General features: G+C 40.6%; 1 protein-coding gene across 2 annotated transcripts in view; it reads right to left on the bottom strand.

Annotated features, from left to right (window-relative positions):
• Window positions 1-11976, bottom strand: part of Crtc3 (CREB regulated transcription coactivator 3) — a 108960-nt gene extending 96984 nt beyond the window's left edge. For both annotated transcript variants that reach the window (XM_076851298.1, XM_076851299.1), the window contains exons 1-2: window positions 11659-11976; window positions 1095-1193 (exon numbers count right to left, since the gene is read on the bottom strand). In XM_076851298.1, coding sequence (XP_076707413.1) covers window positions 1095-1193; window positions 11659-11790 — 231 coding nt within the window. In that variant the 5' untranslated portion in view covers window positions 11791-11976. The remainder of the gene's footprint in view (window positions 1-1094; window positions 1194-11658) is intronic.
• Between the last annotated feature and the right edge of the window lie 6169 nt (window positions 11977-18145).

Raw genomic sequence — 18145 nt, 5'->3', positions numbered from 1 at the left:
TATAGATCTAGCCAGCTGAACATCCTTAATTCAAAATTCTGAAATCCAAAATGCTCCAAAATACTTCAGATTATCTCTGAAAAAGTGAGCGCAGTTTCTACAATAAAGACAGTGTTTTAAAAATGGAAAGGTATCCAAAGGAATCAAGTTTTGCTTCACCTTAAAGGCTGACACCAAATCTTAAGTTGTGTGATTAGAATGACAGTCTCCTACTTTTTCAGAGACTGAGATATCAGAGTGGGTCCAATTCAGATCTTAACAATAGTACCAGAATACCATTGTCTGAAACACTGATTCCACATTGTTTTGCATGAGGCTCTTGAAGTAAATGATTAAAGCATGTGATGACGCTTCACTAAGCTAGAGGCAATACAGACCACTATCTATGCCTTAGACCTACCCTGTCCAACAAGGTAGCCATTAGTCACATGAAGATAGGAAAATACGGTTAATCCAGACTGAAAAGTGTTTAAGTGTAAAGTACACAAAAGATTTCAAAGACAGTACAAAAAAGCATGTGAAACATCTCATATTTTTTATGTTGATTACATGTTGAAATGATCATATTTTGGACATATTAGGTTAAACAATTATTCAAATTATTTAAATGATATTAAAATTAATTCTATGGTTTATTTTTCTTTAGTGTGGCTATTAGAAAATTCCAAATATTATCTGTGGTTAATATTATTTTTTATTTTATTTTTATTATTTTTTTAAGATTTTTTTTACCTTTATTTACTTATTTATTTTTTTATATGGTACTGAGGATCGAACCCAGGGCCTCGCACGTGCTAGGCAAGCACTCTATCACTGAGCCACAACCCCAGCCCCATTATTTTTTATTTTTTTGCAGTGCTAGAGATGATACCCAGGATCTAGAGCATGTTTGATAGTGCTGTCTTTGGTCATTTGTGAAATAACATTACTTGTACTATAGAAACTACAAAAGAGAATATTGATAGAATTCCAAGAAAAAGACTAAACTGTATATAGGCCCAGTTTATCCTTCAAAATCTAATCTTTTTAGAGATAATCTTTGCCTAACTTTTTACACTCCATTCAGCGTCAAAAAAGTACATATCTGAAAGTACCTGAAACTCTGAGGCACTGCTCCGCAGCTGGCTCACATTTGGTAAGGATCCTCCATGATACTGTGTAAGGCGCAGTTGCTGAAGCTTCTGAAACTGAACCTGGAAACAAAACAATTTCAAGACTGTTCAGAGATGACAGCAAGCATCAAAATGCGATATTTTGTAGTGGAAAAGTCCAAGAATGAGTCTTGGTTTCAGTTTCTTCTCTACTTAAATGAACATAACCTTCAAGTTTCCGGTGCTTTCTGATATTTGATTACTTCTCCATTTTTGGAAAGAACCTACCCATGATCCAAATGTCACGTGCCAGGACAGTAAGGTACTCTTGCAAGGTCTTTGAGTGTGTAAGTGTAGTCATTGAGGCATAATCTTTAACAATAACAAAGAATTTCTTAAAAAACTAAGCCATTATCTACAACCCTTATTCCATGCTCTTTCCCAGTCTCCATTTACATTCATTTGAAGTAACTGCATATTTGGGATCATAAGTACAATTTTGCACCCTTACATTACAAACTTTTCAATGTCAACAGATAATCTTGTTTTTTTTTTTTCTTTTCCTTTTTTGAGGGTATCACTGAACCAATACTCAGCCTTTTTCTTTTTTTTTTTTTTTTTTTTGAGACAGGGTTTTGCTAAATTGCTGAGGTTGGCTTCCAATTTTCAATCCTCCCACCTCATTATCCCAAGAGTCACTAGGATTATAGGCATGCCCCTATATGTGCCTGGCTACAGAATAATTTTTTGTAGCCATATAATATTTCTTCTTCTGAATCACTGCCTTAGAACATATTCCAAAGAGCAATTACTAAATCTCTAGATATGGATTGTTGTGTTTTTTTGTTTGTTTGTTTTGCACTGGGGATTGAACTCAGGGGCACTCAACCCCTGTGCCACATCCCCAGCCCTATTTTGTATTTTATTTAGAGACAGGGTCACACTGAGTTGCTTAGTGTCTCACTGTTGTTGAGGCTGGCTTTCAACTTGTGATCCATTTGCCTCAGCCTCCTGAGCCACTGGGATTACAGGAGCGCACCACCACCACACCTGGCCTGGATTTTTTTTTTTTTTTTTTTACTTTCTTTATTTCTTTTTCTTTACTGGTGCATTACAGTTATACATAATCATAGGATTTACTATTACTTATTCATTCATGCTCACAATATAATATAATTTACCAATATCACTCCCCAGTATCCCACCCCTGGTTCCCTCCTTGCCTCCCTCTCCTTTTCTCCATTTCCTCTACAGATCTCCTTTTATTTTTATGAAATCTACCCTGAATATGGATTTTTGTGAAGGAGGCCAAGTTAGTAGGTATAAAATGGTACCCCACTGATTTAATAAGCCTTTCTTCTGTAAGTTCTTTCTTATATCTCTTTTCAAAAGGCAGTAAACTAATTACAATTCTTAAAAACCCCAAAGTAGTCCAGTCAGGTCTTATGAATTCTATTTCTAAAGTAATAAATTAGCTCTGTGGTTATATAACCCTTGGTACTTATAATTCATATAGGAAGAAAGAGGTCATATATGAGAGCCTGAGGCAGATTTTGACTCTTTCATTACTGTTTGTTAATAATAATAAAAACTACCAGATCTGAGCTCCTAGGATGGATGGGGTGCTGTCCTCAGATGCTTTGCCCACTTCGTCCCTAACCTTCCCTAAAACCATGCAAGGGAGAGTGCATTACTCTGTTTTTTACTGACCTGGGGTCCCAGACTCAAGGAAGTTCAGTGACTTGCTCAAGGTCAAGCCACAGTTACCTCACTCAAAGCTCACATTCCTATTTCGGCCATATTCTTTTCCTTTCTCCCATTTCTCTCAGCAACTTCACTACTTACAGACTCACAAAAAGGCCAGTGAACTAAATGTACTGCTGAGCCTATAAAGCTCTCTGATTTTTAAAAATATTTATCATGAAAAATTTCAAATACATACAAAATAGAGATGAATACAATGAAACCCCACCTGTCCATCTTAAAGCTTCAATGATTATCAAGTTAGGTTCGATCTTATTTCTTCTTTACCCCTTCCATTACCCACTGAAAGAAATCTTAGATAGCTATCATGGTGAGGCGCACATGTAATTCCAGCAACTCAGGAGGCTGAGGCAGGAGGATTTAAGTTTGAGGTCAGCCTCAACAACTTAGTGAGAGCCTTTCTCAAAATTAAAAATAAAAAGGACTTGGGGGGCTGGGGATGTGGCTCAAGCAGTAGCGCACTCGCCTGGCATGCGTGCGGCCTGGGTTCGATCCTCAGCACCACATACAAACAAAGATGTTGTGTCTGCCAAAAACTAAAAAATAAATATTAAAAATTCTCTCTCTCTCTCTCTCTCTCTCTCTCTCTCTCTCAAAAAAAAAAAAAAAAAAAAAGGACTGGGGATATAATTCAGTGGTAAAGTGCCTGTGGGTTCAATCCCCAGCAGAAAAAAAAAAAAAAAGAAAGAAAGAAATGAAATCCCAGACATTTTATCATTCCATATTTCAATATGTACCTGTTTGGAAATCTTAAAAGCATATAAAATTCTTTGGTATCTTTAACTTCCTTATACCCATAATATCTGATTTCTCCAACATACGCCAGAGGGAGATAGTTATAATATATTAATCAAAATCCAGATCTCAGAGTCAAATATGAGAAAGAGGACATGGCAAGCTTTTTCCACCTGTGAGCTGAGTTATAAGTCTCTCAGCCTTCAATCTTAACATTCTAAAAGCATTTACCAGAAACATTTGACTCCATCCATCCTTGAAATTCTCCAAACGAAACTCTTGAACACCTTGATCTAAAGCCTTTGATTCCTTCTTCAAAGGATCAATCAATCCATTTATTCACTTGTATAAAAACTTTAACTGTGTGTCAGTAAGTAGAATGCCAGGCACTGGCTTAAAATGATTATATGCCAAAGTTCCTGCCCTCAGAAAGTTCTCACAAAAGCTTCAACCCTTACCCCAAAACCTCAATACTTCAACCAAGCTAAATTCTAACTCCAATTAAGGACCTGCCTTCAACTGAGCTCAAGGCCCTCTCACAGCGCCCCATTCCTGCTCTCCCTCTCAAGGGGCCTATTTCCAGAACCTTCAGAGACTGTTGCCCTATAGTATAAAGAACACTGAATTTGGAATCTAAATACCTGACCTTGTAACCTAGAGCTTTCATGTGGTTGGCCAAATTATTCTGGTGCCTCCTTCATAAAGAATTAAGAGAGAAAAGACATAGCCAGACACAATGGTGCACACCTATAATCCCAACAGCTCAGGAGGCTGAGGCAGGAGGATGATGAATTCAAAGCCAGCCTAAGCAACTTAGCACGGCCCTAAGCAACCCAGTGAGACTCTGTCTCTAAAAAAAAAAAAAAAAAAAAATTAAAAAAGGCTTGGGATGTGGCTCAGTGGCTAAGCACCCTGGCTTCAATACCTAGTACCAAAATAAATAAATAAATAAATAACATGATATGTAAAGCCCTGGACAACTTCTCAAACCACTATCATTTATGCAGATATTCTCAGCTACCGCTAAAAACTTTGAGTTATATTTATATTTTCCTCTTTTGAAATTTAGAATCATTGGGCTAAAGAAATTTGAGTCTGTATTCAACATCTTCATATTCACAGATGATTGAAAATGAAGACTAAAAAATGATTAGCCTAAGATAGAGGTCACAGAGTGACAGCCTAGACAGAGTTCTGCTTGAGCCACAAGATGTTAACCCACTCAATGTTTTAAATTTCAATTTTTAAAAAGTAGAAGACTGCATAAAAATCTAGGCTTCCAACTTCTTTTGACTGAAAGTTCAAAAACACTGAACCTATATGCTTGCATGGCAACACTAGATAGAGCCCCAAAGTATCAGATGGTTTGGACAGGGCTTGGGTTCTCCTGTTTACCCAGATCCAAGGCATACTCTATTATTCCTCCATTATGGCCCAGGATAATCTACCATTTATCATCTCATTCCTGGCCCCTCTACTCATTTTCCTTACAGACCTCAGCTTGTAACTTGAGTTAGGAACCTATGGTCACACACTTCAGCGGAATTTCTTTAAATACCTATATGAAATGAGACCGAAGCCTCCGAAATTCCTTTTTAGAAAAGCCTCACAGGGGCTGGGGATGTGGCTCAAGCGGTAGCGCGCTCGCCTGGCATGCATGCGGCCCGGGTTCGATCCTCAGCACCATATACAAACAAAGATGTTGTGTCCGCCGAGAACTAAAAAATAAATATTAAAAAATTAAAAAAAAAAGCCTCACAATAGGGCTGGGTTTGTGGCTCAGCGGTAGAGCTTTCATCTAGCATATTCGAGGCCCTGAGTTCAATCCTCAGCACCACACAAAAATAAATAAATAAAATAAAGGTATTGTGTCCAACTACTTCTAAAAAATAAATTTAAATAAACAAAGTAAAGGTATTGTGTCTAATCAAAAATAAATAAATAAATATTTTTTAAAAAAAGAAAAGTCTCGGAGCTGAGGATGTGGCTCAAGCAGTAGCGCGCTCGCCTGGCATGTGTGCGGCCAGGGTTTGATCCTCAGTACCACATACAAACAAAGATGTTGTGTCTGACGATAACTAACTAAAAAAAAAAAAAAAAAAAAAAAAAATTGAAAAAAATATTTAAAAAAAAGAAAAGAAAAGTCTCACAATAGCAACACAATTCCAGTCCAAATCCCAGCAAGAGGGCTAAGGGTAGAGCCCAGTGGTAGAGCACATGCTTACCATGCTTGAGGCCCTGAGTTCAGTATCTAGCACCAAGATCAAACAACAACAAAAAGCAAATCTTTTTTATTGAAATTGACAACGAGATCATTCTAAAATTATAGATGTTAAAATGATCTAACTAAAATAACCAAAGCAATTTTTAAAAAGAGCTAAACTGGAGGACAAACTGATTTCAAGACTTACTATAAAGTTACATAAGCAATCCAGAGAGTGTGCTATTATCAAAAAGAGAGATCTATATTCCAATGAAACAGAAGAGAGTACAAAAATAGACTCTCACATATATGGCCAACTGATCTTTTACCAAAGTGCCACAGCAACTCAATAGGGACAGAAAAGAATTTTCAACAAATGCTGCTGAAACAACTGAATGTCCTTGTGGGGGACATTTTTGAGTGTACTGGCATTCAACATGACAGGCAGATTCAAACCCTAGCTCTGCCATTTACCAGCCATGTAACCTCTCCAAATCTCTACATACTCCTCCACAAAATGAAGGAAATTCTCAATACAGACTAGAGGGTCATTCTCAGGACAACAGGAGATAACAACACAAAGGGATTAGCCCAGTGCCCACCAAAAAACAGCACTCAATATTTAGCCCAAACCTAATCTTTCTAGTCTTCTCTGTCCATTTTTCTCTCAGAGGCCTCACTATTCTATAATATTTCTATGGTTTATTTACTTTAATATAAAAATAATGGTTTTTCCAGCTAGACATGTTAGCCAACACCCGTAATCCCAGTGACTTGGGAGGTAAGGCAGGAGCATCCCAAATTCAAGGCCAATCTGGGCAATTTAGGGAGACCTTGTCTCAAAATAAAATAAAAAGGGCTGGAGGTGTGACTCATTGGCAGAAAGGCTCTGGGTTCCATTTCCAGAACCACAAAATAATGATGATGATGACTACGACAACAACAACAATTGTAATGATAATGATGATGATGATGATGATGTTTCCCAAATATTCAAACCAAATTAACATTCCATGTTGACGTGCTGAGTTTATCCTGTAGTTTTTTCAATACAAGCTGCCTTTCACAGTCAAACTTCTGGAACAGTTTCCAACCTGTCTCCATTTTCTCCAATCCTCAGAGCCTCACAATGAACCTTCTACCAAGCAGTAAATGCTGTGGCTCTCACCAAAGTTACCAGTGACCTCCACATGACTAGACCAAAAGACATATCCTCCTCATATCAGTTCAAATCAGCAGCACTGGGCTCAGCTGGCCCACTTCTCTCCTCTTCACAATAATCCTTCTGGTGTTCCCCACCCCTGACTCTACGGTTGTCCTTCAGTCTTCTTTGCTGGGTCCTCCTCTACTTCTCCTTTAAATGGTGGGGCTCCTTGGGTTTCTCCTAGGTCCTCTTCTATGTTTTACTTCATAGGAAGGAAACAAATTCGAATGCCTACAGTTGCCAAGTAGAAAAGATAAGCTAGTAAAGAAGTCTGGAATCATGAGGAATATCATAGGGAGTGGCAGGTACTGTGGCAAACTGAAGACCACATACATGCCCTATCTAAAGGGGCAGCCAATATTTAGCTCCCAGCAATTGCTGCCATGTAGAAATGTGGGGTGTGTCACTAAATGATCTCATTTTTCAAAAGAAGCCAGAGTCTAGATTTTAATGTAAAATCCCAATACTCATTGCTGGTCCTAATTAAAAAAAAAAAAAAAACACACACAACACAAAAATGACAACAACAAAAATCCACAGTTGGGGCTAAAGAGAACAAAAATAAGAATACATGAGAAAGCCAAAAACAAGATGCAGCAATATCTGTTTTACAAATTCTTCCTAGGCATCTGAATCTCCTGTGGCTACACACCAAAGATCCCCAAATTTGTATGGTTAACTCAGCATTCCCTCCTGAGCCCCAGGACCAGTTAAACAACTGCCTGCTGAACCATCTCCACTTACTGGCCTCACAGGCACCGCAAACTCAATATCCCCTCACAGACCAACCCTGCTGCCAGTGTCGCTTAATGAAGGACACCCTGAAATGGCTTATGCCTACGGCTAGGAATCACTCTTGAGCCCTCCTTTCTTACTTCTCCCATTCGTTCACCAAATCTGGTCCTTTGTACTTCCTAAGTATCAATCTGTTCCCCTCTCTACCTTCTCATCACTACTATCCTAGTGGATGCTACCAACACATCTCCTAGACAAATATGGTAGTTTCTCTGCAGCTACCTCTTCCTTGATTCTAGCCACCATTATGGAGTTAGAAGGATCTTTTGAAAATGTAAATCTCCCTTGTTTCACCTCTTCAGTGACCTCCCATTGTCCTTAGGATCAACTCCCAAATCCCATCTCTACAATCTGATCCCTGAGAAGTCTTCAGTCCCATCTGAAATCACCTTCCTCATTCCCCCGATGAACCTCCATTCTCTGTGCCTGCAACACTCCCTCCCTTAACACATACACCTTTGAATGCCTTCCCCATGCCCTCTGATCCTTCAGGCCATCAGAAGAGGCAAGGACTCCCATACCATACAAGCCCAGAGTTCTATCTACTTCTACTATCTACTGTAACATTTATCAAAATGTGGCCTTCTTTGTTAAATGTCTTCCCCACTAGATCCTAAAACACATCACAAGACTGATTTGCTCACTCACTACTATATAACCCCAATGACCATTATAATCTCTGGAACATACTAGGGATTCAGTATTTGTTGAACAAACTAATAAGATCTTTAAAGGGAAGCACCATGTCTTTACCCCCTACACACACACACACACACACACACACACACACACACATTATTAACCACATAATTATTACTCAAATGCTAACAAATAAATACATTAATGAATGAACAACACGATAAATAGTTTTTCCCCTGACATACCTGCCTCCACTTCCTTCCCATCCCAGGTACCACCTTGGAAGGAATCCTCCTACCACTCCCTTCTCAAAAACCTCCCAATGTATCCTGATAAGGCTGAACCTCTAAAGCTAGAATAGAAAAAATAATAATAATCTAGTTCATACAACCTACTTGGAGAACAGGATTTAAGACCAACTCTGAAGGGATTGGCTATGATTATAAGAAGACAAACTTGAAGTCCAACACAAGCTCAGAGTAGAAATTAGAGTATTTAGATCAATTAGTGATGTCTATCCCCCTGATTCGTGTGCCTGACATGGGTTAATAATAGAAAGTCAGGATATTGCCAACCAATTTATGAACTAGATAGATTATTTTCTAGTTAACATCTTTGGAGTTTTGGATGTTATAGATACATGCTTGGAGACCTGAGTCTTCTATAAGAAGTATTTCAGTTTTGTGATTTCTTTATGAAAATAACCCTTAAAAATTTTTAAATCAGCAAATATTAGTAGGCAAATTCAATGTAATCATTTGCATGTTTATGAATATAATGGATCCAACTACTAGTATTTTTCCTGCAATTGGTGAGCAAAAAAACACAAGAAGAATTAACATGTAAATGACTCTCTGCACTGAACAAAGGGCAAAGTAGCATCATAATTAGAATAAAGTAGTGACTAAATTATCACATGGGATATAGTTATTTACACGTGCTAAATTCACAATATTCACACTGATAGCTTCAATTCAGTATAGCAAAGTAGCTTTCTTCACATTAATGTTAATTTGGATTTACTGCATTTGTAACTTTGAACTTATTTTGTACACACACATTTTGGTTTATGGATGCTCACAGCTATAAGCAAAGGACTTTATATATGAGTTTATACTTGAACATACAGGAGTAATATAATAAAACTAATTTAAATTAACACTGAGGATCTGTGGAAAAAAATTTTGCCTTTAGGAGTCTGAGCCAGGCCAGGCACCATGATACATGTCTGTAATTTCAGGAAATTAGGAGGCTAAAGCAGGAGGCTTGCCAGTTCGAGGCCAGCCTCAACAATTTAGCAGGAATCTAAGCAACTTAGTGAAATCATTTCTCAAAAAACAAAAAAGGGCTGGAGATGTAGTTCAGTGGTAAAGGGCCCCTGGGTTCAATCCCTAGTACTAAAAAACAAGAGTCTGAACCAGGCTCATGGATACATACTATATTCCCACCCAGTTACTTGGGAGGCAGAGACAGGAGGATCATAAGTTTGAGGCCCATCTGGGCAACTCAGTGAGACCCAGTCTCAAAATAAAACTAAAAAAAAAGATAGGGATGTATCTCTAGGTAGAGTGTTTGCCTAGTGTATGTGTGAGGGCCTGGGTTCAATCCCTAGTACTGCAAAAATAAAAAAAAAGAAAGTCTATATATTACTCATGACCTCACCGATGAGAGGGGATTTATGAATTGGGTGGGAGATTGGTTTCAGACATACACATTGCATGTATTTGTACATACACAATATAAATATCTATATAACACATAACAGCACAGACCTCAATCTTCATCTACCCAGTTTTTTCAATCTGCTCCAAGTTTGTCAAACACATCCCCCAATCTAACCAAGGTCACAAATGTAAATGCCTATGGATACCAGACCATAATGAATGAAGCTGATCAGGGCATGAGAAAAAAATTTCTTGAAATACTGGGCCTTCTCTATCCATAGATAGATAGATAGAAACTAGAGATATACATTACTTTTTTCTCAGTGTGACAGAAACGTAAGTACAGAAAATATTTTACTTTCCTCTTAACTTCACTAAAACACTATAATAAATATGATAAATGGCCTCAGCATGGGGGACCTGCTTGGGGGACTGAAACAGGGAATGTTATGAACTATAACAAACTAGGGTTCATGCTCCATTTGAGAGAGAAAACCACCACCCAGCAGGAGAATTCAGGATTAGTGTTATCAGCTCTTCCAAACTTTAATAGAAATAAATAAGTAAATCTAGATTTTATGTGGAAATCTCCCAATGGGGGAAAAAAAAAATCTGGCAACAAATTCAAAGTTTTTTTCCAAACGTTACGCTGACCAAAAAAAGTAACTCTTCAGCCAAGAGCAGGAGACCACCAGTTTGCAACTCTGCTGGCAGTTCTGCTTTGGGCTCCCCACTTCACCCCGGCCCTCAGCATCTACACATCCTCCCTGTGGTTCTTCAAGGTCAGCATTCAGGATCCTCAAGGCCTGCACCGCCCATGCTGACCCTCTTCTGCGAGTCGCGCTGGCACTCCTGTTGGCTTTCCATCTTCCTCTGCTGCAATCCAGTCACCTAACCTTGCCAGGTGTTAGTCCTTGCTAGAGCCTTACTTATTCCTCTGGGTGCCTGTCATTCATCAGCCACTCTGTGCACCTTGTCAGTTCACACTAAATATCTAGTGCTGAACAAAGCAAACTGAACGTAATAAAATACCTTCAAAGCAAAGGAGGAAAGTCACAAACTCGACAGACTCGCATCGTGGTACCAAGACCCCACACCACCACGGGGTGGGCCCTGGATTTACTGCTTGTGTGCACCAAGCTCCCCTGATGGAGCGTGTGGGACCCTCGGGCCCCGCGGCCTTCCACGCCACAGTCCAGGAGGGCTGGCTGTGGTGGGTGACCTAGCAGTGAGAAGCCAGACTGCCCCGGCTCCGTCCGGCCTCCGCGCCTTTTGCGATTTCCTCTCCGCGCTCCAGGTCACCCTCCGGTTCAGGCAGCCCTCACACCGCCGCCGGCCTCCGCGGAGCCCGGCCCTTCTCCGACCCCCGCACCCAGCCGGGCGACCCTCCCACTCCTCGGAGATGGCAAATGGCAAGCGGGTGTCGGAAGGCTGGGTAGCTCCGAGGCCGCGGCCGCCTCAACGCGGCCCCCGCGCGGCCCCGCAGTCGTCTCAGCCCCTCGACCTCTCACCCGCCGCGCGGGTCCCGCCCGCGCCCGCTTCGCTGCGCCGCCGGGGCCTCACCCGCGACAGGGTGAGGTCGGTCATGAGCTGCTCGAAGGCCCGCGTCTCCTCGGCCTGCCGCTGCGTGTGCAGCGCGATCTTCTCACTGAACTTCCGCGGGTTGGCGCTGCCCGAGCCCGGCGAGGCGGCCATGGCGCGGGCCCCGCGCTGGCAGGAGGCGAGACGGCAGGCGCGGGCCTGCGTCTCGACCCACCCGTCCGTCCGTCCGCAGGCCACCCAAGCCGCCGCCCGAAGCCCGTCGTCCGGCGCGACCCGGCAGAGGAGCCGCCGCGGCCCCGGAGCCAGCGAGCGGCAGCGAGCGCACTGAGGCCCGCCCCGCGCCGGCCCCGCCCCGCCCTGCCCTCCGCGCGCCCGGCCTCCCGCCGCCCGCCTGCCTCCCGCCTCCGGCCGGGCCGCGCGCCGGCAGCCCGGCCCTGCGCGGGCGGACCGAGGGCCTCGCCGGCGCTCTGGAGCCTGGCTCAGGACCCGCAGCCTCCGGAGACCCGGAGAGCGGAGCAGAAGGGAGCCGGTGTGCGGCAGCCGCTGGGGACCACTCCGCTGCCACTCCCCTGCCTCAGGGATGGCCCTTGGATTGACGTGCCTCGTTTAGAAGAGTTTTGTCCGTACCCCACCCTCCTCGGGCGACCCTGATTTAACTTCACGGGTGAAACTTGGGCGACCTAAGCTTGAATGAGCCTTTTCCTCAACCCTCGCGTTGGGGGTGCGCTGATTCAGCGCGGGGCCTAAAGTCTACCGCCGGTCCTCCTCCTGTGCCCTCTTCCCTCCGTGTTTCCCTGGAAGGCCGCCTTGGAGCTGGAGGCCCCCCCCCCCCCCCACCACCACCACTACCACCAAATCTTCCCCAACCTGGATCTCACTTTTGCACAAACACCCTCCCGCCGGGCGCAACCCTTTCCGTCCGCAGCCCTGGCCCATTTCCCAGGCTCTTTCCCAAGTGACCCTATGGCCTCTCCAAACCCCAGCTTCTGCAACATGCCAACCCCACTTTTTAAAACCAGCCCAGTGGCCTCAGCTGATTTCCCCTTCTTCAGTACAGAAACAGCTCTCATAAATGTTGATGTCTATAAAAATGACCTTGCGGGGGCGGGGGAGGCGGGGGATGGGGTCGTGGCTCAGAGGTAGATCCGCTTGCCTAGCATGCATGAGGCACTAGGTTCGATCCTCAGCACCATATAAATATAAAATAAAGATATTGTGCCCACCTATAACTAAAAAATAAATATTTTAAAAAATGACCTTGGGGGGCTGGGGATGTGGCTCAAGCAGTAACGCACTCGCCTGGCATGCGCGGGGCGCTGGGTTCGATCCTCAGTACCACATAAAAATAAAATAAAGATGTTGTGTTCACCGAAAACTAAAAAAATAAATATTAAAAAATTCTCTCTCTCTTTAAAAAAAAAATGACCTTGGGAGCCCTGACTGTGTGTCTGAGTTTTGTAAATTAGGAAGGATTAGAGACATGCAGAAGAGTACAAAAATACACATCTCTGTCACAATTAAATAGATATCAGCCCGACTTGGTGGCTGTAATGCCAGTGATTCGGGGAGGCTGAGGCAGGAAGAACCAAAATTTGATGCTAGCCTCTGAGCTGAGGCCCTGTCTCAAAAAAAATAAAATAAAAAAGGGCTGGGGATGTAGCTCAGTAAAGTGCCCTGGGTTAAATCGTCAGTACCAAAAATATAACAATAATAATAAATAAACAGACATCAAAACATTTTTGCAAGGGCTGAGGATGCAGTTCAGTGATAGAGCGGAGACCCTAGATGTCAGCCAGACACAACAAGAAGTAAAAATTAAAGCCAGTAAAATCCTTTAATCTCAGCAACAAGGGAGGCTGAGGCAGGAGGATGGCAAGTTTGAGGCTGAGAAATTAAAAAGACTGGGGATGGAGTTCAGTGGTAAAGTGCTCCTGGGTTCAATCCCCAGTGCAGCAAAAAATAACTAATTAATTAATTTAAAAAATTAAAATTAAGGACAGGCTTGTATCTTAGTGTTAGAAGCTTGTCTAATATCCCAACGCCCTGGATTGGATCACCAGCAATGCAAAAAATAATAATTTAGGGGCTGGGATTGTGGCTCAGCGTTACAGTGCTCCCCTAGCACTAGCAGAATGAGGTTCCATTCTCAGCATCACATAAAAATAAAGGCATTGTGTTGTATCCATCTTCACCTAAAAATAAATAAATAATTTTTTTTTTTTTTAAATTTAAGGCTGGGGCAGTGGTGCTCCCCTGTAACCCCAGCAACTCAGGAGGCTGAAGCAGGAGAATCGCGTGTTCCATGACAGCCTCAGAACATATCAAGGCCCTAAGCAATTTAAAGAGACCCTGGCTCAAAATAAATAAAAAGGGCTGGGATGTGTGGCTCAGTGGTTAAGCACCTCTAGATTCAATCCCTGGCACACACACACACACACACACACACACACACAAAATAATTAATTAAAACAACCAACAATTAAAATAATAATAATAATAATAATAATAATTAATTAAAAAGGCATTTTGCCAGGGCTGGCATTGTAGCTCAGTGGTACAGCGCTTGACTAGCGTGTGTGAGGCACTGGGTTTGATCCTCAGCACCACATAAAAAATAAATAAAATAAAGATACACACACACACACACACACACACACAGCATTTTGCCACATAAACTTGGATTTATTTATTTTTTAAATATTTTTATTTTATTTACTTATTTATTTATATGTGGTGATGAGGATCGAAACCAGTGCCTCAAACATACTAGGCAAGTACTTTACAGCTGAGCCACTACCCCAGCCCATAAACTTGGATTTATAAAGACACTAAAATTAAGCATATCTAAAGCTCTACCCTTTCCTTCTTCTCCAGAGGCTTGCTGTGCTCAAGTTGGTATATATCACTACTGTTCTTGTTTTTATGCTTTTGGCTCTAATAACTACATATAGAATACCAAATTTTGTTGGTTCTTCAAAAAATTATGCTGAATAAACTTTTTGCAACTTTATCATTTACTGGTTTTCTTTGTGAGGGTGGAGAATAGGGGAAGAGAAGGAGGTATTGTAGAATGAGCCCAGGGACTCACACATGGAAGACAATCATTCTACCACTGGGTTACATCCCAGTCCTTTTTATTTTGAGGCAGGGCCTACCTAAATTCCAAGCCTGACCTGGAACTTGTGGTCCTCCTACCTCACCCTCCCCATTCACTGGGATTACCCCATGTGTCACCATACCTAGCTCCTAAATTTAGTTTTTATTCAAGTAAATACATGTGAATTATTTAAACAATTGTACAGGCTTAAAATGTTTATAAAAGAGCTAGGCATGGTAACATGGGCCTGTAATCCCAGCTACTTGGGAAACTGAAGCAGAAGGATTGCTTTGAGGCCAGTTTTGGCAATTTATCAAGACCCTATCTTAAAATAAAAAATAAGGGCTGGAGTTGTGGCTCAATGGTAGAGGACTTGCCAGGCATGTATGAGGCCCTGGGTTCTATCCTCTGCACGGCATGTAAATAAATAAATAAAAAGATCCATTTACAACTAAAAAATATTTTAAAAATAAAAAGGATGGGGAATCTAGCTAAATGGCAGAAGCTCCCCAGGTTCAAGCCCCAGTACTAGGGGGAAAAGAAGAAAGAAAGAATGAACCAACAACAAAAAAATAAAAATAAAAGAGGTGATATCTTGAGACTTAGTGTGTGCACAGATGTTGTTTGTGTGTGTGTGGTGTGTACATACCACATTTTTTTATTTTGTTGGTTCTTTTTAGTTATACATGACAGAATCCATTTTGATAAAATTATACAAGCATGGGATATATCTTATTCTAATTGGAACCTCATTCTTATGGGTGGGCACAATGGTGGGATTCACTTAGATATTTTAATATATGTACATAGAAAAATTATGTTAGATTTATTTGATTGTCTTTCCTATTCCTATACCCTCTCCCATTCATTCTCCTTTGTCTATGCTACTGAAGGTCTCTTCTCCCCCAACATACACTGTATTGCAGTTTAGCTTCTACATATCAGCAAAACATTTGACCTTTTTTTTTTCTTTTGAGATTGGTTTATTTCAGTTAGCATGATATTGTCCAGATCTATCCATATACTAGCAAATTTCATAAAGTCATTCTTCTTTATAGCTAAATAATATTCCATTTTACACATTATCACAATTATTTATTCATTCATCTATTGAAGAGCATCTAGGTTGGTTCTATAGCTTAGCTGTTGTGAATTGTGCTACTATGAACATTAATGTGGCTGTCACTGAAGTTTGCTGATTTTAAATTCTTTGGATATATACCAAGGAGTAGAATAACTGGGTCAAATGGTGGTTCCAGTACTAGTTTTTTGAGGGATCTCCATACTACTTTCCAGTGGGGTTGCACCAATTTGCAGTCCCACCAGCAATGTATGAGTGTTCCTTTTTCCCCGCATCCTCACCAACATTTGTTCTTACTTGTTTTCTTGATAATTGCCATTGTTACTGGAGTGAGATGAAATCTCAGTGCAGGTTTAATTTGCATTTCTCTAATTGCTAGAGATGTTGAACATTTTTTTATATATTTGTTGTTTAGTTGTATTTCTTCTTCTGTGATGGGTCTATTCAGTTTCTTTGTCCATTTATTGATTCAGTTTGATTTTTTTGGGTATTAAGCTTTTTGAGTTCTTTGTTTACCCTATCTAAATTGCAGGTGGCAAAGATTTTTCTCCCATTCTGTAGTTCTCTCTTCATGCCCTTGATTATTTCTTTTTAAAAGTTTTTTAGTTATAATATGTGAAATACCTTTATTTTATTTTATTTTTATGTAGTGCTGAGGATCCAACCCAGTGTGTCATACATGCTAGACAAGCACTCTACCACTAAGCTACAACTCAGCCCCTTGATTATTTATTTTGCTATAAAGAAGCTTTTTAGTTTGATGCCATTCCATTTATTGATTTTTTATTTTATTTCTTGTGCTTCAGGAGTTTTGTTCAGGAAGTCAGTGCCTGAAGTTGAAGTGTTGGTCCTACCTTTTCTTCTAGTAAGTGCAGGATTTCTGGTTTAATTTCTAGGTCTTTGGTCCGTTGAAGAGTTGATTTTTGTGCAGGGTGAGAGATATGGTTTAACTTTCATTCTATTACATGTGGATTTCCAGTTTTCCCAGTACCATTTGTTGAAGAGGCTGTGTTTTCTTCAATGTCTGTTTATGGCACCCTTGTCTACTAGAGGTAACTGTATGTATGTGGGTCTGTCTCTGTTTCTTCTGTGCTGTTCTGTTAGTCTTCAAGTCTTTTTTTGGTGCCAATACCATGTTGTTTTCGTTACTCTAGCTCTGTACTATAATTTAAGGTCTGGTATTGTGATGTATCCTGCTTTCTCAAAAGGGATTGCTCTGGCTCTTCTGCACCTCTTATTTTTTCAAATGAATTTCATGACTGCTTTTTCTGTTTCTATGAAGAATGTCACTGGAATTTTAATGAAAATTGCCTTAAATCTATATAGTGTTTTTGCAACCATTTTGACAATGTTAATTCTGCCTGTTCAAGAACATGGGACATCTTTCCATCTTCTGAGGTCTTCCTCAATTTCCTTGGTGTTCTGTAGTTTTCACTGTAGAGATCCTTCACCTCTTTTGTTAGATTGATTTCTAAGTATTTTATTTTGGGGGAGGCTGTGTGAATGGATTGTTTTCCTAATTTCTCTTTCAGCTGATTCATTATTGGAGTATAAGAACACAAATGATTTTTTATTTTACCCTCATTCTTGATTGTCAGTTTGGCTAAGTAAGACTAGTTCTCTTCATTTGAAGTCCTTCCTAGTTAGATTTTTGAATATTTCATTTCACTATTTTCTCATAGTGTTGTTATAGGAAGTCCATTCACACTTGTTCGTGTGTGTGTGTGTGTGTGTGTGTGTGTATGTGTAGGTAACCTGATTTTTTTGAAAATTGCTTATTTTTGTTCCCCACTCCAACCCCACATTGTCTTATATTTTTTATTATATTCTTTGCTCTTTCTTGAGTTTTTTTCCTCTGAACTGAGATTGGAACCCAGGGCCTCAGACATGGAAGGCTATATTCTTATCTATATCCTCAGCCCTTTTTATTTTATTTTGAGACAAGTTCTTGCTAAATCCAGGAGGCTGGCCTTGAATTTATGATTCTTCTGCCTCAGCTTTCCAAATCTCAAATCACTGGGATTATAGGCATGTATCACTGAGCCCAGTTTCTTTTAGTTAGTTAATGGGTGTCCCAGATTGCTCTTCTCACTTTCTTATCTTCTCTTTTCTAGTCTCTATTGTCTTTATCTTTCCCTGTAGTTCTGTTTCCCAATAAACTTTCTCAACTTTATCTTCTCCTCTGTTGAACTTTTATCTCTGTCTCTTTTTTTTTTTTTTTTGAGCACTGAGGACTGAACCCACTAAGTTATATCCCCAACCCTTTTTATTTTTTATTTAAAATTTTTTTTTTTTTAGTTGTAGATCAACACAATACCTTTATTTAAGCA

This window comes from Callospermophilus lateralis, chromosome 3, assembly GCF_048772815.1.
Source record: "Callospermophilus lateralis isolate mCalLat2 chromosome 3, mCalLat2.hap1, whole genome shotgun sequence".
Classification (NCBI taxonomy): Eukaryota; Metazoa; Chordata; class Mammalia; order Rodentia; family Sciuridae; genus Callospermophilus; species Callospermophilus lateralis.
Note: the sequence above shows the minus strand (reverse complement) of the source record. Positions and strands in the feature narration are given on the sequence as shown.